General features: G+C 32.8%; 4 protein-coding genes across 6 annotated transcripts; 2 read left to right on the top strand and 2 right to left on the bottom strand.

Annotated features, from left to right (window-relative positions):
* Positions 1 to 237: 237 nt before the first annotated feature.
* Positions 238 to 6,596, bottom strand: PolQ (DNA polymerase theta). Of its 3 annotated transcripts, none has more exons than XM_088196867.1 (9): positions 4,338 to 6,596; positions 4,150 to 4,274; positions 2,585 to 4,092; positions 2,371 to 2,524; positions 2,121 to 2,302; positions 1,558 to 1,727; positions 1,168 to 1,501; positions 842 to 1,106; positions 238 to 772 (listed from the first exon to the last, which is right to left on the bottom strand). In XM_088196867.1, exons 1-9 carry the CDS (start codon positions 6,431 to 6,433, stop codon positions 471 to 473), a joined length of 5,136 nt encoding a protein of 1,711 aa, XP_088052993.1. In that variant the 5' UTR covers positions 6,434 to 6,596; the 3' UTR covers positions 238 to 470. The 3 variants fall into 3 exon arrangements, with proteins under 3 accessions (XP_088052993.1, XP_088052995.1, XP_088052996.1); XM_088196869.1 differs by having other exon boundaries at positions 4,150 to 4,263; positions 4,338 to 4,437; XM_088196870.1 differs by lacking the exons at positions 4,150 to 4,274; positions 4,338 to 6,596 and having other exon boundaries at positions 2,585 to 3,850; positions 3,931 to 4,089.
* A 1,660-nt stretch (positions 6,597 to 8,256) lies between these two features.
* On the top strand, positions 8,257 to 16,025 carry LOC148229929 (cytosolic carboxypeptidase 6). Its single transcript, XM_088198217.1, has 9 exons — positions 8,257 to 8,380; positions 12,847 to 13,094; positions 13,165 to 13,259; positions 13,321 to 13,546; positions 13,613 to 13,754; positions 14,678 to 14,904; positions 14,971 to 15,065; positions 15,138 to 15,361; positions 15,430 to 16,025. Exons 1-9 carry the CDS (start codon positions 8,374 to 8,376, stop codon positions 16,017 to 16,019), a joined length of 1,854 nt encoding a protein of 617 aa, XP_088054343.1. The 5' UTR covers positions 8,257 to 8,373; the 3' UTR covers positions 16,020 to 16,025.
* A 1,690-nt stretch (positions 16,026 to 17,715) lies between these two features.
* Positions 17,716 to 19,424, bottom strand: LOC148229928 (ATP synthase subunit beta, mitochondrial). Its single transcript, XM_088198219.1, has one exon. The coding sequence runs from the start codon at positions 19,348 to 19,350 to the stop codon at positions 17,854 to 17,856; it is 1,497 nt and encodes a 498-aa protein (XP_088054345.1). The 5' UTR covers positions 19,351 to 19,424; the 3' UTR covers positions 17,716 to 17,853.
* Positions 19,425 to 21,179: 1,755 nt separating this feature from the next.
* Positions 21,180 to 23,468, top strand: Nmd3 (60S ribosomal export protein NMD3). The gene is made up of 8 exons (XM_088198218.1): positions 21,180 to 21,278; positions 21,377 to 21,511; positions 21,574 to 21,724; positions 21,782 to 22,025; positions 22,257 to 22,550; positions 22,615 to 22,882; positions 22,955 to 23,131; positions 23,205 to 23,468. The coding sequence occupies exons 1-8, from the start codon at positions 21,226 to 21,228 to the stop codon at positions 23,386 to 23,388; spliced, it is 1,506 nt and encodes a 501-aa protein (XP_088054344.1). The 5' UTR covers positions 21,180 to 21,225; the 3' UTR covers positions 23,389 to 23,468.
* Positions 23,469 to 25,240: the final 1,772 nt, after the last annotated feature.

Below are 25,240 nucleotides of genomic sequence, written 5' to 3'. Positions count from 1 at the left end.
TTATAATTGAAGTGAAAATAGCACAATTGACCCAGAAATTGCAGCCAGAATGACGCGTACAAATGTCATGTCGTTACTGTTCACCATTTGAAAGGAGTTCTTGTAACAGGCAAACAGACAGACACATTTATTTTCTGTTTTATAGTATAGATGGCAATTGATAAGCTAGGCTAAGAAATTTTGTACTGGATACTAATCACTTGATCAATGAAATCCAACTAAATAAACAACAGTATATTATTAATGATTTATTTATATAAAAAAATAGTTCATTTTATCAATCAAAACATAAAACAATTATTAACAAAACACAATTAAATAAAACCATATAGTTAATTAAAAAATCATTTGATATAAAATATTAGTTGCTAACAATGTACATATATCACATACCAAAATAATAAAAAGTAATGCAAATAAAAATCAATTATTGTATACAACATTCACAAAAAAAAATACATTTAACCACATTATAAAACCATTTCTTTCATATCTCCCCAAGTTCTCCCAATTTTGACTTTAACAGGCAGTGGAATACTGAGTTTTACCGTATTTTCCATGCAAATTTTAAATAATATGGCAAAATCTTCAATATTGCTAACAGGAACTTCATACATCAGCTCATCATGTAACAGCAATACCAATTTAATTTGTTCTGACATTCCTTCATAAGCTTTTTCTATATTTTCGTTGATTAAAATCATTGCAGATTTTAATATATCAGCTGCCGAACCTTGAATAGTTGTATTAACAGCCTGTCGTTCTGCATGAGCTAAAAATATACTTTATAATCAACCAAAAACTTAAACATTACCTATTAAACATGTTGATAAAAACTTACATTTTTCTGAATAATTATTACTGTTTATAGAAGGCAAGTAACGTCTTCTTCCATGTAAAGTTTCAACATATCCCAATTTACGGCAATCTTCAATCGTTGTGCTCACAAAAGACTTAATACCAGGATAAGCATTATGAAACGTCTTTAAAAATATTTCAGCTTCTATTTCACACATATCCAATATATGAGCTAAGCTTTTGATACCCATTCCGTATATTATTCCGTAACATAGCTGTTTAGTATTTTGCCTCAAATCATCGTCGACCTTAAAACGGTTAACATTTAAAATATATCATCTTAACACATAAATAAAGCAATATACATACCTCATCTTCGGTTATATTCTTCCAAGCCGAAGCTATAGCTCTGAATATATCTTCACCAGATTTTACAATCCTCTGTAACGTTTGATCTTTGGACAAGTGCGTCAATAATCTCAATTCTAACTGGCAATAATCAGCAGATATCAATACACATCCTGCTTTTGCAGAAAATATGCTACGACAACAGAATCGTGAATTTTTAGAGAGCGTCGCATTGCTATCTATTCTCATGATGAGCTCCTGAGGCACTTCAAACGTTCTCGGCATACTCTGCAGATTAGGTTCTTGCATGGTCATTCTTCCAGTCGACGTATGTGTCCAATAAGATCCGAATATCCTAAAAATAATTTGTGTTATAAGGTTACATAAATATCCAAGAGTTGAATATCCTACCTCTCATCACTCGATTCATTAGTAGCTTTTGAAATCAATGGAAAAATATTTTTAGTCAAAATAGCGTTCAATTTTCGCCAATATATAATAATATGAGATAGAGGATTATCAATCTTTTCCAGAGTCTTTCTATTTGTACTTATTTTTCGACCTTTATAAATTCCCATAACCTATAAATCAAAGCATAGTGTTTAGTAAAAGTATTAATTTATATTATTTATTTATAATAATACATAACTTAATTTAAATATAATCCTAATTATAAATTGTAGTATTTTATAATAACAGACAGTTTTTTTATTATATATATATTAAGTTCTACTATTAATACAAAATTTATTTATTTAATTATTTTTGTCTATGAATTGATATATAAATTTAGCGAAGATTAAAACCTTAATTTCACTCTAGACCAACTTCATGCGTTATTCATGGAACTAGTGTTTCTAACAATATCTTTATTATTATGCGTTAACAAAAGCAAAATAAAATAAGTACACATAATAAACTTATAGTAGTGATTATTATCGTTATAAGTTAAAAATAATAAATATATAACATACCTTTGCTACTTCAGATGAAGACGAAAGTTTAAATCGACGTCCTGTTAATTTAAAAGCACTCGTTTCTAAACTATTTTGAACAGTTTTAATCTGATTTAATATCAAGACAGCAGATTCCTTATCTATTGGCATTCCGTTAGATTCGCACAGGCCAAGGATATGCAACGATTTCATCTCAATTTCTAATTATTGGTAAAAATAATTTTCAATTATACAGAATTTTAAATATATTTTCTGTTTTAAAATGTACCTAGTGTATGCAGCATATCAGGATGTTTTTCAAAAATTATATTTTTCACAGCCATCATGACTTCTTTCACTGTCCATGCCATTAAGCAACTAAAACTGCTACTATCGCTAATATTTTTAATTGAGTCCATGTTATATAAACAATACACATTTGCCTAAAAAAAGTTTATGCATCATTATATAATGATATCAAGTAAAAAATATAAAATAATTACCATTTTAAACAACGGCTTAATCAAGCACTCTGAATCCAAAAGCCAATCAGCGATCAAAGGATCTTCCCATTGGCAATTCATTGTAATTTTGCAACACCTCTTCAGAATTAAATAAGCTTTTTTACAATCGTACATGACAATTTTTTTATTTGTATCTTTCAACAACGCATCGACAAAAGATAATACTCTTCCTATTTGATCCGATTGAAAATCTATATAAAAAACTTCATTTGTAACCGAGCAAAGAGCTATGCCTTTCACATACATTTCACCATCTGAGCAATTCTTTGACTCAAAAATTTCATTATTTTCGCCCAATGGCATTAATTTACTTCCAATCATACATTGCTGTCTTTCAATTTTATCTAAATCTAAATACATTGATAAAGTATCCATTTTCATGATATAAGATGTAGATTTTTTAAACGATTTTTGATCTTGACAGCATTTAAATATCTTTAATTTATCATAAATAATTTCATTAGTATTTATGTTATAAATAGAGTTTAAATCATAAGCCAGATAATCTTCATCTTCAATTTTTAAATCAGTTCTTCTGAGTTTAATAGGAGTACGATTGACTGATGATACGTTTGAATATTCTACCTCTATGGAATGTTTACGTTTACAGCCCGTCTGAAAATCAGTAGGACTGTCGTGAATTACATCAAAAGACGCAGCAAACATTGTCTCTAAAGACATTACATTCTGAGATTCTCCATTCTTTTTTACAGACTGATTGCTCAATATTTTATTATCTAGCACTCCCCCTAATTGACTATCGATCTCAAGACTATCCTCAAACAGACTTTTTGAAAGATCATTATCAAAAACACTGTTACTCTTATTGGTAACACAGAGAGTAGGTTCGATTAATGTAGCAGTATTTTCATTGATGTTCAACACCACCATTTTATTTTCAGTTGCAAGCAATAAATCACTGCTCTCTAATAAAGAAGTTTCCAAAAATGAGTCGTGAGTTATGTTTCCAGAATCAGATAATTCTACGATTGATGCAGTGCCAGATTTATCAATACATGGAGTTGAATGCGGTACATTTTTATCAATGTGAGTTTCTGAAGACTGAGATTTCCATTTAACGCCGTGTATCCCCAATTCCAACTGCAAATACTTTCTAGCTTCACTTATCAATAATTCGGCTGCCGTCTTCGTGGTTACGCCTTTTTTCCCAGTAATCCAAACACATTTCATATTGTTTCTTTTGTCGGTATCAAACTTATGTTCGCCTTCTCTCATTTTTTCGCTCTGAAATGGAACGGCAGAGCTTAAAGCGTTCTCTATGATCGAAACGTTAGCATTTGCCAAATGAGCCACCGATTCAATACCTGAATTATAGATAGCTCTTGCACGTAAACCATTCAAAGACTGGAGTTTCATTAGATCCAACAAATCACTCTGAATTCCAAAATGCAATCTGTCCTGGAACTGTGACACCAAAATTTCAAAGCTCTTCCAACTTAATTGCCGCGTGAAAGCCGTTACCATTCCTGTTTAATAAACACAGATTTTTTAAGAATATAGGGCTTTTATTAAACTGAACAAACCTGCAAAAGTAGCCGCAGATTGTTGTAAACTCTGAAGCATCCCTCTAGAGCAGTTGAACTTATCGGCAACAACGTTAAGCGAAATTTCATTCACTAGATCTTGTAAAGCCAAAGCTGTATAAAATCTAAAATAATATTAAAATCAATAACTTATATTATAAATATATTTAATATCAATTCTACTTCACCTTTTATATATTTGATACTTCTTCATCATCGCCGGTGTATTCATTTTATCAGAATTCCTCATACAACTATAAATTATACTCTCTTGAATTCCAACTAATTTACCGACCCGTTTCATAGCCATGCTCAATCCTTCCCAAAGACTTAAAAACTGCAACCAATTCAAGTCTCCCCATTGATTGCAAATGCTATAAGGTGTAACAAGATAAATCATGTGAAGATCGGTTTCTAAAACGAAGCACTCTCTCGCCTTTTGAAGCTCGATAAAAAGATTGAGTCCATCTTGAGGAGACATAGAAGATGCTAAGCAAGCTTTACCCAAGGGCGTAGATACATATAAAAATTGATCGTCATTCTTTTGCAATCTAATAAGTTCATATTCACTTAAACGCTTAATCGTATCATCAGTGAATTGTTTCAATCTATCGTCATTTATTGAAGTACTTAATAATAACGTGCAATTTATAAATAGTTTAATATCATCTTTAGATGAAGCTATTTCACTTGCGACTGCCTCCAAAACGGCTCTCATTAATTTATCATCGCCTTCTAAGCAACTAACGATCGGATTGAATGCACCTTTTAATAAATCGGCCGCTATTGCTCTTTCTTTCATATTACAAATCAGTATACTTTCACCTTTAGAATCGATTCCCATTCGGCCAGCTCTTCCGACCATCTGCTTATAAGTCATTATATTTATCGGTCTAGAATGGAACATAGGAGATCTGATTATTACTCTCCGAGCTGGCAGATTCACACCGGAACTTAAAGTAGACGTAGCTATCAATACTCGGATGATATTGCTTTTAAATCCACCTTCGATGATATCGCGTTCATCCATCGTTAATCCTGCATGATGATAAGCAACTCCGAATGATATAGTCAATTGTAAAATGTTATCGAGACCGACAGGTGATGATTTTAGTTGTTCTAGTACTTCGTTTATACTATTACCATCTAATTGTTCCCTCAAATAGTTTCCAAAGATTGACTTTGAATAGCCTAAATTTCTAAATGACGTTGCAATTTGTTGAGCGAGATTCTCACACCAGTTTTTAGTAGGACAAAATATTAAAACCGACCGACCATCTGTAATAGTTTCAAGGCATAATTGTGTTATGTAGTCCTTATCATTATTTAGCTCAACCAACGGTTTTAAATCTCTGATCTTTTCCAATCTGGAATCATATATAGTATCAGTCACCATGCAGCATTCTTCTAAAGGTATGGGTCTAAACTCGGTCTTATATAAATCTGCTTGAAGCCAATTTGAAAGCAAATCTAAATTAGGCAACGTAGCCGACATTCCAATGATCTGTATTTGATTATCAAGTTTCTTACTAACATACAACAATTTAGTTAGAAGTAACTCTAAGATGTATCCTCTATGAGGATCTCCGATCAAATGCAACTCGTCAACAACTACAGCTCCTAATTCTCCGATATCACCGTTTTCTAATAAATGATTTACTAAATTATTCGCCTTTTCGATGGTACAAATAGCAATATGTACCGATTCAATTCCGCCGGGTGGAGCTTGTGAGCCCATAAATCCTTCCACTCTGATCCCACTATCATCAAATATGCTCTGAAAGTAAAACATCTTTTCTCTCACGACTGATACAAACGGTAATATTATGATTACCTTCTTCTGTCGTTCCAGAACAGTCTTTATCGTAAGCATTTCAGCCACCAAAGTTTTACCAGCTGATGTTGGAGCGGAATAAATTAAATTTCCGTGTTCTACCAAAACTCTTGAGTTTCCCAAACACTCCACTTGCCATTTGAACATTCTTGTGATGCCTTTAGATTTGTATTTGTCCGTTATTTCAGGTGGCAGCCCCCAGTGTTTCAACTCCGTTTGAATCTCAGCTATATCGTTGTGAAGATCTTGTGATGCGACTTTGATTAATGATTGGGATTTGATAGAAGGGCGACATTTTCTCTTCGGTTTTTCTTTTGCTTGTGCTGCTTCGAGTGAATTGTCCCAACTCGAGGAGAGAGATTTAACAATTTTAAGCGATTTTTCAATATCAAAATCGACGTTTAAGGTTATGTCAGAAAATGTAATGTTTTCCATACTTTCAAACTCCATTTTAATTTATTGATTTGATAAATTCAGTGTTGATATAGTATAATATATGATAAAGTAACTTGATAAAAAATAATTGATTATTTACATAGTTGATGTTTTCGTTTAGTTTTAGTCTCCTAGTTCATGTTTAAATTCGCATCTGTCAAACGTTCAAATTTGAACTGACATTTTGACCTTAACGCGTGGTTTATTAACCATTATATATTTACATATTAAAAATATATTTATATTAGTTTCAAGTAGATATTTAAGTTTAATAAAGATAATTAACATTTAAAAAATATAATATAAATATAACTTAAATATTAATACTTTAATAACTCATTACATGAGCGCAAAAATATAATTCAAATTAAAGTAATTTAATATTATATTTGACACCATATTCTTTTTTGCGATTGTGGGTATTTAAGAATTTGTAGTTTTATTTTCGTCGCGATTTTTTACGCGTGAAATAATCTAAAGAGTGCACAGTAGTGTATACAAAAAATAATATCAAATTATATTCTTTAACAATATTGTTTGATAATTTTAAGTGAATATTACGCCTTTATTTGGTATCACGGCGCCCCACAAGATCTAGCGCCCCAGGCGATCGCCTGTACTGCCTGCCCCTCGGGCCGGCCCTGGTTAACAGTCTAGTCATAATTATATTATTTATGGTCAGAATAAATATCAAATGGTTAGAATAAAAATAGCATACGGTCAGAATAAAAATAGCATACGGTCAGAATAAAAATACAGGGCGATCATCTGAATTAAAATATTATAACATTCACAAATATAAAGGGGTAATGATTTATTTATTTTAGAAATATATTATAAAATATCTCGCTCGCACTAAGCCTGTTGGACAAGTTAGGTGCGAGCGAGTGGTAGCGAGCAAGCGTTGTTCAGAATATTGAACACCCCTTGAATAACTCTCAACAAATCTATGATGAATCTATTTTAATGTATGCAGAATGTAAGGGTATTCAGAGAAACAAACGAACGGGTATAACGACAGAGCATGCTTGGCTTGTAGTGTTGACATTTGTCATTTCTATGTCTAATCAAAAAAGTTGGCCATAAAACACCTTGATAATGAAACATAAATAAAAATAATAAATATTGATAATGATAATAAACTTTTTTCTTCTACAAGAAAACAACTCCGTAACGCACATAATAAATTATCTTCCTATAATTTTAATGTATATCTACCCCATGAATAATGGTTATATCGTTTCTCTATACATATTGTAAAAAGCAAAGGCCCTAAAATCACACCTTGGGGAACGCCAGAAATTAATAGTCAGTGATAACACATAACATGTTTAATTTTTATTCAAAATATTCAACAATTCAAAAAATAGTTTTAAGTTTCTTGATTTTACCAAACTCATTGAAAAATCTTTCGAGTCGATTTAGTTGGTAATATTTTATTATGATTAACATGTTTAATGGGGCGATAATTTGAAGGATGCGTAGGGTCCGTATCTGGTTTGTGAAGAACTATTACGTTAGCTTGCTTCTGCGCGATTTGAAAGTAGAGACAGGCACGAAACAAATTTATAATGTTAAAAAGTAATTGACGGCAAATGATATAATTTCCGGATAAACATTTTTGATTAATATATTTAAGTTTACTAAAATCAAAGCAATAACCTTAAATTTTTCATTTTTCCGAGTCCGATTGTTGTGCTTGGTAATGGCTATTTCATTTGATACTATAATTTATTAGGTTAATTGTTATTTACATGTTACTATGATACTGACTACGGATATGATACAAACGCACACGTATTCACATTTGTGTGCGCATCTTTTGTCGCATTACATACGAAAGGCACATTTTTATGAAAATTGTCTATAATCAATGTTTATTACATATTTCAAGGATTATTTTTCATTATAAACTATACCCATGTAATGAAAAATAAAATTTTGCAGCTTCAAATATGTCCGGTAAGTTTAATACGTTTGAAATACTTATTAAGTGTTTTTTTTTGTAATATATACATACATAAGTTTTAGATTTCAAAGATAAGTTATTATTTTGATTGTATTTAATGTATAAATATTGTGTTTGATTCTTTAATCAATACGAATGACATTTTTTGACGTTGTTTACATAACAAACGGGCGTTGCTAAGGAAAAATATGTTTATGGCTGGTTCTAAAGTAAGTGCTTTAAAATATTCATAATGCATATTCATTGAATAGTAGAGAGGAATGTTCAAGATATAATATTTTTAGATTTAATTATGCAAAATAAATTACTCACTCTATTTAAAGCATACAATTTGTACGCAAGTTTTAAATGATACTTCGAAACCGACTAACTATTCGTAACTGTCCAACTTCATTTGCCAGCTGTCAGGTAGGTCGTGATAAGTCGTTGTGATGGATATTCCATTTCCAGGGCGTGCCAGGCCATGCCTTTACACTCAACTCGTCACGAATAAGTTAAAAACTGATAACGAAACTAAAAGACAAAGCTGCGTCTACTTTACAGCGTGGTTTAGAAGCATACTGAAAGGACAATTAGGTTTATAGGAGATGTGTGTTCTACATTACGACGATAGGACGCTTATTTTTCAAATAATGATTGAAGTCATAGACTTAGCATTCAATGCTTCGTAAAGATGTTTTATGAGTAATATGTGTTGTTTAATTATAGATTGAATCACTATTTATCAGACCTAATTTCAGTTTGTTTATAAAAATCACTCGCGTGTTTGATGGGTGTGGTTTGGTTGGAGAGCTCCAGTAACACTCGAACATGCACAGGGTTTTGCACGAAGAAAATCGGTTTTCCAGACAGTAATTGCATCACGTCATTCGAACATGAAATTTACTAGAACTATAGGGTGCATCGTGTGCTTAGAACAACACTAGGTTATTGAATACATATAACACATTTGACAATGTGAACACGAACTGATAGATAATATAAAATAAAATGGACCTTACATTTTATTGTGATAAAAAAACTCTCTAATTCTTAAATATTTTCAATTCGACGTGAAAATCTAACTGACACATTCGTGTTAGTGGATCAATTCTTACAAAATTGTCCGAGGCTCAATCCACCCACGGCCAAATGATGTTATTTTTTGAACCCCTAAGTAATAGTCATAGCCGAAACTTCTGAGCCTTATGCAACTACTGAACAAGGGCTGGATACCTTAGACCCGAGTTACTAATTATTTTATTAACCAAACAACTGAACACATGACAACTTAACATACGACAGTAGAGCACAGAGTCAATTACACACAGTGACAAATTAACACACTGACAATTAAACACAAACAGCAAAAAGTTCGAAAGTGTATGAATAAAATAAATTATAAAGGATCTCATGATAGTTAATTGATGACAATGAATGCTTTATAATTTATTTTATTCATACCATTCCAAACTTTTCTGTGGTTTGTGTTCAATAGTCTATGTGTGCAGTTGTCTCTGTGTTCAACTCTCGTGTGTTCAGTTGTCACGTGTTCAACTGTTATGTATTCAACTATCATGTAACAAAATATTTCATCGTATGTTTAATTCAATGTTGGATACATTATGTTTTAATTTAAATCCATATCAAAGTAAATAAATTGATCATTTTTTTAGGTAATTTTGTTAATATTATAGTATTACATCTCTTAGATATGAAGCTGAATAAACATATGTAATATCCGTTACTTTGCGTTTTTATTATTAAACAACTACAATATGTTTTTGTGAAAAATTAATAATATTAAAATGATTTTTAAAAACCTAGATCTAATTTTACGACACAAAAATAGTAACGATTATGTCGAAGTTGTATTTCATATATCCTATGCTAATTACATCAAAATTAGAGTTAATGAATCGCTCGCTAAATTAACCTTGTTTAATTAAACTCTAAATTTTAACCATTAAGCAGCACGATTTTTGATGGAAATTTTATCTAACTCATCTAAAAGTAATTCCACCAGAATACTCGAAAGGTTATCGAAATGCGTGATCTTTTCAGCGCCACTTCTAAAAGTAGAATACGTTATATTTAGAAATATATATATATGTACAAAAACTTATTCGGCAAATTTCAGCTGAAATAAATACATATGACTGTATTATTACATTCCATTTCAGATTACACTAGTAAATGTATTTATTTCAATAAAATTGAACATACAGAAAATAGTTTCAGGTGAAGTGAAATGTGTTTTATCGGTGTAGGGTGACCATGACGCTATCGTGGAAATACATTTGTTATTTCTAGACTAATATATTTTAAAGTAGTGATGATTAGACTCTCATTTTTATTTATAAAAACGCGCTATTATAAAAACCAGCTCCGGGCTCTAAGTTTCATCTATTGATTATAAATAATATTACACATAATTAAGTATAATTAATTATACAGATATCACCAATTTCGAGACTTTCACTCAGAGCCGGTCCAAGAACATTCAACGCCCTGGACTCTAAAAATATGTCACTTGGGATTTGTTGCTCGTTTAGCAGGAGCTAAAAAATTGTAATTTAAGAAAAACGAATAAAAATTTCCGAGGTGACTTTTTGCCAGTTCGTACAAACTTTCAACACAGTGCTAAATATAGTTAAATGCCGCCCCCATTCGGAGTAAATGGCGCCCCCCTTAGAAGTAATTGATCCCCCCTTCGGGGCTAACGCCAGGCGACCAACGCTAACTCGCTGCCGCTCGAGCGGCAGCGAGCGAACGTTGCTCAAAATAGCGATGTATATAAATAAATAAAATTATAAACAAATAAATAAATATTTTTTGAATAAATTTGACCCCCAATAACAGAAAAGTAACAAGTCTTGAAAAATATAAAATGCAATAAACGTGATTAAATATACCCTTGTTTTAATTCGTATAAAACTGATATTGACTATAGATTAATTACCCATTATAAAACAGAAATATTATCTGTACTGATAAGGAATTCTAAAAATATAGTAGTAATTCTTTAGAACATACATATTGTATTGGTTAAAATAATATTGTTTTTTTCTGCCTTTATTTTGTGATTTATATAATATAATGTATTTAATTTTATGTATGGCTCTGATATTAAAATATTGTACTCAAATGTACATTTTCAAAATTATATGGATAAAGCTTTTTAATAAATTAAGAATAACAATAAATATATTTTGATACCTGATTGATACATAAATTATTCAAATTATTTTAATTTTTATCAAATTACTCAAAATATAAAAATAACTGATGACAATCATGTTGATTGTATATATGTGTATTGATTCACAAGATAAATTATTGAGATGTAACCTAAATGAAGCTACCTTATTCTTACTTGAATATTGACCAAATACATAGCTCTCCACTGACTGTGATTTTTAAATCGAGTATAGTAACTTTATGTTAGCTGTACAGGAAATGATTAACGATATGTGCTAAAATTCATTACTATAAAGCTTCCATTAAACTTACGAACCACCACTAATAAAACATTTACAAATGTGTATGGCTATCACTAATGCGATATTATACTGACTGTGAGTGACCCTAAATGAGACGCTATTTATTGCACAATATGCAATATGGGCCGATGTGTAAAAATAAGTTATAACATTGTTGATCGGCTGTTTCTGATCGTTTTTATTATTACGATGACTCAAACGAGGCTGCTAAGTAGTCCCGTGCTTAAGCTAGCGAGACAATGTTGGGAATGTTACTAGTGTCGCTCTTCTATTAGACCGGCCAGTCATAGGTATTTTTCGAGTTCGAACTTGTAGTTTTTGACCTCTAGCTTGGTCTGATAATCTGATACTATCTAATTCCTTTTACTTCTAGTGGCAAGTCTTTTATAATGAAGACTAAAAGCTCTGGCAGCATTCCTGAAAGATGTGTACACTTATTGTATAGCTTTTACACTAATGTTGTGCGCGACAATCTCTTATGCATTGTTAGACACAAAAATATACCATATCCTTGGGAGTCCTTGTCCAGTGTCTTATCAATACTTGATAGATAAAGTATAACATCCAAAAAAATATAAGCTCATAAAAAAGTTTATTATATAATATTCTTTTCCCATACATCACATGAAAATCATGGTTACACATCCGCTGTACTTTGCGTTTTAGCACACAAAGGTGAGGCATTCATATAAACACTCCCATTGAGTATCGTCGACTAACTTTGCACACGTTAAACTTTCTCCGTTAACTGTGTAACCTAATCAGATTGATCCTCTCAGATACTTATCTATTGAATTAATATTTTTAATAACATTACACCAAAATGTATTATACCAAAGATCCATTACAACACACTAGCATGTATGAACGTAACTTAGACGGTAATATTACATTAAATAAAATGTGTTCATGAAGACAACTTTTGCAATGTAAAATCTTATCTCAATCTTTTTAATAAATATTAATAATTATTACAGATAGCGAGGACAGCGATGGAGAGGGAGGCTTGGGAAACCTCAACCGAATGGTTATGCGTCCTCCGGGTCACAGTGGAAAAGCAAAAAAGGGTCACCTTTGCTTTGATGCATCGTTTGAAACGGGAAACTTGGGACGAGTAGATCTGATATCGGAGTTTGAGTATGATTTGTTTATAAGGCCTGATACATGCTGTCCTAAATTGAGGATGTGGTTCAATTTCATAGTGGATAATGTGAAACAAGATCAAGTATTTATATAATTCAAAAACTTATACCGTTTTAATAAACAATCATAATTATAAACTTAATCACTTTCAGCGTGTCATATTCAACATCGTCAATTTCGGAAAGAGTCGCAATCTATACGCTTCTGAAATGACTCCAATAGTTAAATCCTCTTCAAAACCCAAATGGTAAAATGTTTATTGTTTTTTACATACCAAGATATATTATTATTTACTAAAACATTTTCAGGCAAAGATTAGTACGCCGCAACGTATTCTATCACCGATCAATATATCATAGATTCCGATACATATTGAGCTTTGCATTCGCATTCGACCGTGAAGAAGATGTTTATCACTTTGCAATGGCCGTACCGTACAGCTATTCAAAGTTGCAAGCCTATTTAGACGTTTGGATGCGTAAAGCTAAACATTTGAAAGATACAATCAATAGACAGTCTATCGGAAAGAGCATTGTAAATATTTAATATAATATATATAAAAGTTGTATGTATAACATATTGCTTATTTAATGCTTTCAGCAAAAGCGCAAGATTGATCTCATAACTATAGGCGACGAAAACGCGGAAGTCGACGAGAAGAAAAAACATGAAAAGAGACATGTAGTGTTCATAATATCTAGAGTTCACGGTGGAGAAGTTCCAACGTCTTATGTTTGTCAAGGTATACTATAGTAACACAACTACACTTTCACACTATTTTTGCTACAAAGATAAGTTATTATAAGTTATATGTAAAATTACAAATTTCACTCTTTCTAGGATTATATTTAATTAAAGCTATTTAGCTACAGAATCAATCATCTGATTTTTATGTAAAATTATGTGCATTAGTGATGAAATTAGATGATATAAATAACTAGGTGTAGCGTTACCAAAAATGTAAATTTAAAAAATATATAAGCAGTTCTTATTGCCACATTTATTATTTTGCTTTTGAAATACAAAAAATCATGAGATACATAATAATAATAAAAACATTATCTATAAAAAATCCAAGGTTATTAAATATTTGTTGATAAAAATGATGATGATCAGTGGTAAAGTCTGATGGACCTGGGCTCGAATACCAAATGAACCATAGGTTTTTTCAATTATTACTAATGTCAATCTAGCAGTCATAATGACTGTTAGATTGACATTAGTAATTATTATATAATTTAAATCGATCATAACAGGTGTTTCTATATTTTCCTAATCTCATAGATAAATAATTAAAAAATAAAATCGAACCAGGTCGTGCATTATGAAATATTATTTGTAAAGCTATAATAATAGTTTATAATTATTATAATACATGTCACTGATTTCAGTATTATGTCTTACTACTTACTTATTAGTAATCAGTGATTGTGCTTACCCCGTTGTAACGCATTGGGCTAAAACCTATCATGTCGCAACAGAAAATTTGCAATACCCAACAACACAATCAACCACTACTATTTTAGTTGTGAATACTTGCGCTATAATCATCTAGTAATTTTACATATAAATCGAATTATCTAATCTTTCTAGTAAAAATATATTTGTGGTTTATTAGTAAGACAGTGGGAGTATTTGCTATTGATTTGATTTATAATGTTATAGGATTGATGGATTTTATGTCAAGTTCGCATTCTATGGCTCAACAGCTACGTAAACACGTAACATTGAAGATCATACCGATGGTCAATCCGGACGGTGTACATCTGGGAAATCAACGAACGAATCTCTTAGGAATGGACTTAAATAGATCATGGCAGAACATATCTCGTTGGGCTCATCCGACGATCAAATCAGCTTTAGACGAGATTTACGATATCGAGGCTAAAAAAGTATATTTGGGACATAGTACTTTGATAGAGTAATTTAATACAATTATATCTTATTATAATCTTCAGGAAAAGTATCAGCTGGATTTTGTAATCGATATACACGCGCATACCAGTCTCACGGGTTGCTTCATGTATGGAAATACATATGATGATGTATACAGGTAATATATAATAATGTTAATAATTAAAAATGTTAATGGTACACAAACTATTATAATTTGATATTATTTTAGATATGAACGTCACGTGGTTTTTCCTAAGGTATTCGCTTCCAAAGCAGAAGGATATTGCGCAGATAATTCTTTATATAATGCAGATCCTTTAAAACTAGGAACCGCTAGACGTTTCTTCTGTACGTCATTAGGAAAGAATACAAACGCTTTTACACTACAAGTATCAATGGGCGGTTATCATTTACCGAATTTACCTCACTACATCCACTATACGGAAGATGCTTGTATCCTTTTTTAAATAAAAAGCAATATATCTATATTTAATTATTTTAACTTGACTAAAATTGTTTAGATTTGAGAATCGGTAGAAATTTAGGAAAATCTCTATACGAATATTATAAGCAGATCAATATAATACCGACAATAGTGAAGGGGAGTGACACTAAATCGAAGAAGTCGAAAAGAAAGACTAAAACCGGTCGAGCTAAGCACGTTCGACCGAAGCCTATCAGCGCTAAGCAAACTCAATGTTTGGAGACCCGCCTCTTAAACCTGTCCATAATAAGACCCCAGTTCAGTCAAGACGATAAAGACAACGATAAGTCAAACGAACAACCTTCGATGTTTCCGAGAGCAATATCGAAAAGAATAGGTACAACAGTCCAAAAGAACATTTCAATTGTAGATGATACCGATAAGTCTTGTCAACCGTCGGCGAGACCGATCAATCTATCGCCTCCGAGGAAGTTGGCAATAATCGATCTGAACAATAGTATTAGAAACGGATTTAAAACGCTACACTCTAAGAACACATTCAGGACAAAATTTAGCTCTTTGGATAGGAAGAGCGCCAAGTTGAAATTAGGTAAGCAGAAAACGACGATTATGATCAATACGCAAGATTTGTTCACATCGGACGAAGATTATGTGGATATCGATTAAACGAAGGGATTTGGTAACGTATGACAATAATGTTTAATAAGATATCTAATTTTCGCATGATATTATATAACGTTTGACCTATTTTATATTTATCTTTGTAAGATGCAATAAATACTATATTACTAATTTATCTCATGCTCGACCTCTATAAATTTTAATTAAAAATATCTATTATAACTGGTGCTTCTATTACAATCAATAAATAATTTTACGGATTTTTGTTTTCTTTATATAATATAACTACAGTAAAACCTTGATTATCTAGACTAAATAGAGATTAAGATGGTCCGGATAACCGGGTTTTTAAAAGTAAAGTTTTGTTAGAAATTCAATTATTGATTTTTGCTTTACGAAGATTACACATGCATATGAGTTGTGGCAAGTCACATTCTTCATATCTCATTAACCACTCAATAGCAACATTCAATAATTGAAAAGCTTCGAAATGTATAGAATCGTTCAAGACTACTCACATCGCAAATCATAAACTGAGATTAGCATTATCACATTCATTACATGTTGAAATTTATTTTACCTTTGTTTTATAATAGTATTGCAGGGCGATAAAAAAAGTCCTTTGCTGACATATCCACAAACCGCTCCTACTACCGGTGTTTTCCAAGGACATGATTTTGTTGCAAAAATAACTGTTTTAATCGCTTTAAAGAAGGTCAAATTTACTCATACCTTTAATGCAGTGCATAATAATTCAGTACAAAAAGTCCAGAAGTTTGACTCATAAGCTCAGTGTAAGCAACAGACGCCAGCAGGTCGTATAATGAATGTCTTTGCTTGCTCCATAACATCTGGCGCTCACTCAGAATTAATTATCAGAGAATGAAAATCAGCACCTTCATGTAAACATGAAACAACAAAAAGAATGGGTAAGTAAAGATTAGCAAGCAAATTGAGATGTTCATCCTTGCAAGACAGTGCAGTGTGTTCGGTAGAGTGTGAAAGGGTTAATATACTGGGAAATTCTTGAAAGGACCTACACATTAACATTTGTGGTCTATTGCCAATAAAATCGTTGATATGATATGATTCAATACCAGTACAATTTCATAATAATGAACATTGAGAAGCTAAGTTGAGAGGTGCTTTGACATCCACCGTATTCTCAAGATATTGCTATTTTATTCATAAAACTGCTTGAGGAGGAATCGGCTGGACGAACGACTTTTGTTTAAATGAGTTCGCTTTTGCATGACTGATTTTTTCCCGAATTACTTTCCAAAATCTCGAACTTTTTTCAAATTATAATAGCTATAATTTATTCATGTTTTATAATATATATACATATTATAAAACATGAATAAAAAATACATATATTTTTATTTTAAAAGTCGAAAAATATTAAAAACCTATACAAAATACAACAAAAACATTAAATTAAAATTTAATTATTAATTAAATTTAAACGCAATGTTTGTGCACTAAAATTTTACACTCGGATTTTAACAATTTAACACCATTAAACAAAAAAGCCCACATCTACCAAATTCACCTCCATCGACTTATTCTAATAATATATTTAAAAAGAAAATAAAGGTTTTTATGTAATAGATTAGCTTATATTCTGAAATTGCTAGAACCGCATGAACTTATTAGACAACCTGATAGAATCAAGATAATCGAAGTTCTATTATATAACATTTGAAGGAAAATGAATAGGTGGTAAAATAAAATACGTTAGTTTGTATTTACATGTTTATTTATAAACGGATCTTCTTAACAGCATAGTAAATAATATTGCTAAACTCTCGATTCTACACCACGCTTGGATGTACAATGTGATAACATCCAAAGGAATTTAGCCTCCGAATAGGCTAACTTACGCGTTCTTTGCCAAAGTTTCCGCTTTAGCTACAACTTCTTCGATGGGTCCCACCATGTAGAAGGCGACCTCCGGCAAGTGATCGTAGTCGCCGGCCAAAATCTTGGAGAATCCTTTGATCGTTTCTTCGAGCGGTACGAGTTTGCCGGCGTGGCCGGTGAAAACTTCAGCTACCTGGAAAGGTTGAGACAGGAACCTTTGAATCTTACGGGCGCGAGCGACGGTCAGCTTGTCCTCCTCGGACAGCTCGTCCATACCCAAGATGGCGATGATGTCCTGCAGAGACTTGTAGTCCTGGAGGATCTTCTGGACGCCTCGAGCGATGTTGTAGTGCTCGGCTCCGATGATATTTGGGTCCATGATACGGGAGGTGGAATCGAGGGGATCTACGGCGGGGTAGATGCCCAACTCGGCGATGGCGCGGGACAGCACAGTGGTGGCGTCCAAATGAGCGAAGGTGGTGGCCGGAGCGGGATCGGTCAGATCGTCAGCGGGCACGTAGATGGCCTGCACGGAGGTGATGGAGCCCTTCTTAGTGGTGGTGATGCGCTCCTGCATGGTTCCCATGTCGGTGGCCAGAGTGGGTTGGTATCCTACGGCGGACGGGATGCGACCGAGCAGAGCGGACACTTCGGAGCCGGCTTGGGTGAACCTGAAAATGTTGTCGATGAAGAGCAGCACGTCCTGTCCTTCTTGATCGCGGAAGTACTCGGCCACGGTGAGACCGGTGAGGGCGACGCGAGCCCTAGCGCCCGGGGGCTCGTTCATTTGACCGTACACGAGCGCCACCTTGGAGGTCTTGTCCTTGAGGGAGATGACTCCGGACTCGATCATCTCGTGGTAGAGATCGTTACCCTCGCGGGTGCGCTCTCCCACGCCGGCGAACACGGAGTAACCACCGTGAGCTTTGGCTACGTTGTTAATCAGCTCCATGATGAGCACAGTCTTGCCCACTCCGGCGCCTCCGAACAGGCCGATCTTGCCTCCCTTGGCGTAGGGGGCGAGGAGGTCTACCACCTTGATGCCGGTGACGAGGATCTCTTGCTGCACGGACATCTCGACGAACTCGGGCGCCTCGGCGTGGATGGCAGCCACCTTGTCGGTGGGGATGGGGCCGCGCTCGTCGATGGGCTCTCCGATTACGTTAATGATGCGGCCGAGGGTCTCGGCGCCTACGGGGATGCGGATGGGGTAGCCGGAATCGGCTACCGCCTGGCCTCTGACCAGACCCTCGGTACCGTCCATGGCGATGGTGCGGACGGTGTTCTCTCCGAGATGCTGGGCCACCTCCAGCACCAGGCGGGGCTTGCGGCCCTGCACTTCCAGAGCATTGAGAATGGGTGGAAGGTTATCTTCGAACTGCACGTCGACGACGGCGCCGATGACGGCGACGACCCTACCGGAAGCCACCGCCGCAGCCTTAGCCGCTACGCTTCTAGCGCCCTGGGGCGCCGCCCTCGCGCTCAATCCGGCCCTTCCCAAGACTCCTAACATGATTGGAGAATTTATGTAACAGCGGCAGACCGGGCCGGCGACGTTCGTCCGTAGTGTTGCGTAAAGTCGAGCTCGGAAAATCGTTACTTCGAAGTAACGAGTGATTTTGTCTATGGCATATATTTTTGCAAGCATGTGGCCTATTTTTGAATAAATATGGATTGCGCAATAAAATCACTTAGTCCTTAATTAAAAATAAGCAGAAACATACATGTTTTAACAAGTACAGTACAACTTCATAGTTATAGCGTTTATAGTTAATATCGTTTGAAATGTAATGCAATGTTAATAGTTGTGCATTATTTTAACTTAATACGGACACTGATAATTTACTTACATATTTAGATAGTTCTAATATTTTTGAGGCACTACTATGAGGTAGAGTATATAAAAGGTCACTGCTTGTTTTCTGGTATTAAATTTTTAAAAACTTATAATTTTTTTCATGATTTAGTATTATATTAAATTAATCTAAAATACGCACTATTCGGTAATTATTGAATGCATGAAGCTTTTTTTTTATTTTCTGAACATAATATTGCTAAGTTAAAAATTTAATTAATTAAAAAAAAAACACTATGAAATCAAAATTGTACAAATTCCAGGATAGGTTTCATCGTCTCAGAATTTGTGTATTTTTGTAAAATCGTATACCTTGACAGAACCGTCCTCGCGTTCCATCAAAACTACATCGTCATTTCATCATGACCCTTGGAATCCTTTGTGTAAAATAAACAAGGACTGGTACAACTTAAATGAATCGTTTTTATGAAAAATAACGTATATCTTTGTCACAATAAATCAAGAAAATACACAAAAAAACTATGGCCCATTAAGACGCGTGTGTTCGATCCTGTGTTTTCATCTGACAGTGCGTGATTATCGTAGGGCCCTGCATTCACCAAAACTTGCCCTGCTTATAAATGTTCATATGTTGTTAGATATCTTTAAAAATGCTATTAACATAATTGTTTTCTATATCCAATTTTGCTTTGCAAGCTTTGAATGTAGAGCCACTAACTTAACTGTGTAGATTAAAACTCAATTTTTAAATAAATGTTTTCATCTTTTTGTGCTTATACCAAATAGTTATAGTTAGCAAGAATTCACTCCGACAAGATTTAAAATATGATGTTTATATTCACATTATTAACGATTGTAACTATATTGTAATAATTACTGGTTGAGACACTAGCATCATTCGGAAAATGCTAAATAATTATTACCGAAACTAACCCAAATTAGCGTAGTATATTTTTAACATTACTATAAACATCATATGTTAGTTATTAAATTTAAATAAATGTCAACATTTTTTCAAGGGAATCTATAAAAATATTACTGATTACCTAAATGTCTGACCATGATTTTATATATGAATTAATTAATTAAATATCATGTGTGAAGTTTTATTGATAATTGACAAATGCAGATTAAGACTCATGGTCACCGACATTTATGATCCTCAAACCAACCCAGCCGGGGTAGTAACGGGATGTACTCTGGTCTCACTACCCTATTGTGCATGTTTGAGCTGATGTATAGCACACATAAATATATGTCATTATGACGCATTATAGTAAGTTATAATGGTCGGATTTGTAATAAATAAATAACTAATAAAAGTATTTTAATTCATGTACATGTAAATTACAAAAAATACTAATTTAAAATTACTTTCTTAAAGCTAATACATTTTAAAAAGAAATAAGTCTACTAGTTTTATTTTTTAGTTATAAAATTTAAATTAAAAATAAGATTTATTGTAAAATTAAAACATTGCCCAGCATTTAAATATTTACGACCACATAAAAGACAACGTGACGTCCGTCTTAGGTTATGTTTTCGTGAGCGACGTGTGTTGCGTCTTCCATCATGGATCACGTACAAATAGATTTTAATAACATAGCGCCCGATGTGGCATCCATGTAAGAATACTTTTCCAAGCCATTAATCATTAAAGTTTTATTGCTATTCCTCATTTTCTTTAAATTTCATATTCAACAATCTGTTCATGACATTTCAGATTATGTTGCGAATGTGGAGTTGCCATCGAGCCGAACCCTTCCAATATGTGTGTGGCATGTCTCAGAGGCAGAGTGGATATATCGGAAGGAATTCCGAAACAAATCACGCTGCACTTTTGCAGAGGATGCGAAAGGTAAACTATCAAGAATGCATTAGAAAAATATTTATCATTCATTACATTTTATTCGTATTCAGATATCTACAACCACCTACAGAATGGGTGGCGTGCACGCTGGAATCGCGCGAGCTGTTAGCGTTGTGTTTAAAGAAGTTGAAAGGACTTCAGAAAGTGAAATTGATTGATGCAGGATTCATCTGGACCGAACCCCATTCGAAAAGAATAAAAGTATATATAAATATATATGATTGTGTTTCAATATACTAAATGATTTTAATATTTAAGGTTAAATTGACTATTCAGTGTGAAGTAATGGGAAACACTTATTTACAACAGACTTTTGTCGTTGAATATACAGTCGAGGGTCTCATGTGTGACGCATGTCACAGGTCGGAAGCTCAAGATTTTTGGCGTGCCTCTGTACAAGTCAGACAAAAGTCTGAAAATAAGAAGACGTTCTATTATTTAGAACAATTGATTCTGAAACATAAAGCGCACGAGAACACTTTGGGTATCAAACCTTGCAGTGGTATGTTTTGTTTGAATTTAATTTGCATTTCTGCAGATCTAGACTTGTAAAAACTCACTATGTAATTAATGATGAATAAGTGCTTTTTATCAGTAACATAACACAAAAAAGACAACCTATGGGATGGCCTAATATATTAAATGTAGTTGTAGTAACTAGTCGAATGATTTGCCAGATTTGTATCAAGAAAGATTGACTATTTATTTTAAATATATTCCATGTTTTTTTCAGAGGGACTTGACTTTTTTTATGCCACTGAAAGTCACGCAAGAAAGATGATCGACTTCATATCGTCAGTCTTACCGATCAAATATCAACATTCCAAGAAATTACTCTCACACGATATTTTCAGCAATATTTACAATTACAAATTCACTTATTGCGTAGATATTGTTCCACTGTCGAAGGATAGTGTTATTTGTCTCAGTAAAAAAATGACACAGCATCTCGGAAGCATCTCGCCGATATGTTTGATCAGTAGAGTGACAAATTCTATACACTTGATCGATCCTTCCTCTGGCCAAAGTGAGTTTAATTGTTACTTACATAGAAATATTTCTTAACTATGAAATCGTATTTTTATTTATAGTCGCCGAAGTCTCCGCTACGGTTTATTGGCGAACTCCATTCGTGGCAATATGCAATCCCAAACAACTGGTAGAATATATTGTAATGGATTTGGAGATAATAAAAGAAAAAGACCGTAAGAAATTCCCCGGACAAGGTATGATATCCAACAAGCACTTGATGGCAGACGCTTGGGTCGTAAAAGCTGCAGATTTAGGAACGACGGATAGAACAATACATACGAGGACTCATTTAGGTCACGTATTGAAACCTGGTGATTCAGTAATGGGGTAAATGATTATTTATAAGTATATCGAGTACATAAAATTAAACTTCAGATAGTAATCAATCATTAATTATAGGTATAACATCCAAGATGCAAACGTAAATAATGATCACTTTGAGAAGTTGGACGCTGGAACAGTTCCGGATGTGGTTCTCGTCAAGAAGTATTACGGCGATAAAAATATGAGAAAACGGGCACGTAATTGGAAGCTGAAGCACATGGCGGACGATGTGATTCTTGATAATGCCAATGAGTATGGAAATTATATCTTGAAACACGTTCAAAATTAAGAATGTGTATTATAATAAACTTGATTATATTTTTAGTGATTTTAATGACTTCTTGGACGATCTGGAAGAAGATCCAGTTTTGAGGAGGAATATCAACATTTACAAGGCCACTACCGCCATCGATTGCGACGATCCTGATTTTGATCCTTCAAGGCCGAAGATAACGCTGGAGGAGATGCTCGATGATCTAACTATAGATGATGTTGAAATGACAGAATGATTTTAATTTTAAATATTTACTTTCACATTGTAAGGTGTATGTTATATATGAAATAATAAAACATTATCGTATATATTGCACTACCTTATTTTATTTATATAATGAGAAAATTTTCTATACTCAAAAGTCCGCACTCAGAGTCGCTTAGGATTAAATTTGGACGCAAATAAAACTACTCAATTCGAGTCATTATTAAATTTACATGGATCGGAAGACAGTTCTTCGGAAGTAGATAAATATAATGTTTGTAAGAGCGATTAGTTTTTTAACCATTCCTTTTAAAATAAAATAATAGACGCAGGAATAAAAATAAATATGCTATGTATAAGTAAATCGTGGAATTGGTGGTATCAATAAAATTATAATACAAATTTATATATAATTGGTAGATAAGAAGTTATCCATGTTTTTAAATTGGTTAAAATTTGTATTGAGAATAAATATACATCCAGATTCATATTCAATTTTTTTAAATAAATATATGTTAACTAATTAGTATTAAGCTAGTTGTACAAATATTAAATTCCGTAATAGAGTTTATTGTTGATTAAACCATGAAAGGTCTAATTGCTTTTAACTAAGCCTGTAATCAAATTATAGTTTTAGCATAAACCATTTTAAGTTCTTTTTGATATTATAATAATGCAATCTTAATTCAATTTAGGTCTGTACTTTAAAATACTCGAGGCGGTTGTTAGAATTCAAGATAGTAGTTATATTTACCATAAAATTACTGAGATGAGATTACTTGTTTATAAAAAAAATATTCAACAATCATATTTTTAATAATAAATATACAATTATCTATTTTTAAACAGCAATTTACGAAAATAGATTAAATTTTTTAACTTATAAATAAATTGTGTTAATATAAATCTCTATGTTCAAGTTAGCAGTAAGTTTTTTAATATAAATATAAATAAAATAAAGAGTTGATTTTATATATATTTTTTCTCAACAGAGAAGCATTCATCTCTTAAGTCAATTACTATAAAATTGAGCAACTGTACTTGTGATTTATTTATGGTCATGTTTAAAGGAATGCGAATTATGAATTGGAATAGTTTTGAAAAGAAAAGGCTGATTACTTGGTTGAAGTGGGATTCTGTGAATAAACATATAATGTGCCATTCAGGACTCAATTGCATGTTCCCGAACAAACTGTTTCATTGCATTTTGGTTGATGAAAATTCATGAGCGGCATAATAGGACTACCAATGGTTAATTTGAGCTGTGCTTAGCCAATTCTATTTTGTAAATTTAAGAATTCAACTTGATAAATGGTGACTTTATTATTTCAATATCTTGTCCATAAGGTAAAATCAATGTGCTATAACTGTCATATTTTGAATTGAGTAATTGATTTTATCGACTATTACATTGATTGCTGCAAGTAATGCTCGTTTTTAAAGCCATTCGCTTTAGGCTCATAGATAATTATTTAAATTACGTTCCAGAAAACAATTATCAAAGAAAAAATAAATGTATTGAAGACGAAAGAATACAATTTATGTGGTAAACGTATCTATTATCAAGTACATAATATTATTTTTTAAATAAATTACCCTACCTATAAGTGTTTATTAGATTTGATAAAAAAACAGCATGTGCAAAATATGAGATTAAATTTTCAATACCAAACAAATGATTAAAGTTATCAAATCAGTATTTTGTATTGAAGATGAATGTTTTATCTTTTTTTGTTCTAAAATACCGCAGTTTCAATTTAAGATAAGCGGAACGCAAGATAAAAGATATATATACTTGGAATCTAAATTTTAGATCATACTTGGGAAATATCGATTTCATTTAAATAATATGTGGAAATAGCGATAAAATCAATTATTTATCA

The sequence above is a fragment of the Plectrocnemia conspersa genome, unplaced genomic scaffold, assembly GCF_051122295.1.
Source record: "Plectrocnemia conspersa isolate PC_06_02 unplaced genomic scaffold, ASM5112229v1 ptg000011l, whole genome shotgun sequence".
NCBI classification, from domain to species: Eukaryota; Metazoa; Arthropoda; class Insecta; order Trichoptera; family Polycentropodidae; genus Plectrocnemia; species Plectrocnemia conspersa.
The sequence above is the reverse complement of the archived record's forward strand: the minus strand, read 5'-3'. Positions and strand labels throughout refer to the sequence as shown.

Bases quoted from the DNA above. Each gene is read 5' to 3' on its own strand.
- Nmd3 (XM_088198218.1), top strand. From the start codon at position 21,226: ATGGATCACGTACAAATAGATTTTAATAACATAGCGCCCGATGTGGCA. The intron at 21,512-21,573 runs GTAAACTATCAA...ATTCGTATTCAG, and splicing joins TTTTGCAGAGGATGCGAAAG to ATATCTACAACCACCTACAG. The intron at 21,725-21,781 runs GTATATATAAAT...TTAATATTTAAG, and splicing joins CCCATTCGAAAAGAATAAAA to GTTAAATTGACTATTCAGTG.
- LOC148229929 (XM_088198217.1), top strand. The intron at 13,547-13,612 runs GTAAATATTTAA...TAATGCTTTCAG, and splicing joins AGTCTATCGGAAAGAGCATT to CAAAAGCGCAAGATTGATCT. The intron at 13,755-14,677 runs GTATACTATAGT...ATAATGTTATAG, and splicing joins AACGTCTTATGTTTGTCAAG to GATTGATGGATTTTATGTCA.
- PolQ (XM_088196867.1), bottom strand. From the start codon at position 6,433: ATGGAGTTTGAAAGTATGGAAAACATTACATTTTCTGACATAACCTTA. The intron at 1,728-2,120 runs GTATGTTATATA...TTTGATTTATAG, and splicing joins CTTCATCTGAAGTAGCAAAG to GTTATGGGAATTTATAAAGG. The intron at 773-841 runs GTAAGTTTTTAT...GTATATTTTTAG, and splicing joins TAATAATTATTCAGAAAAAT to CTCATGCAGAACGACAGGCT.
- LOC148229928 (XM_088198219.1), bottom strand. From the start codon at position 19,350: ATGTTAGGAGTCTTGGGAAGGGCCGGATTGAGCGCGAGGGCGGCGCCC.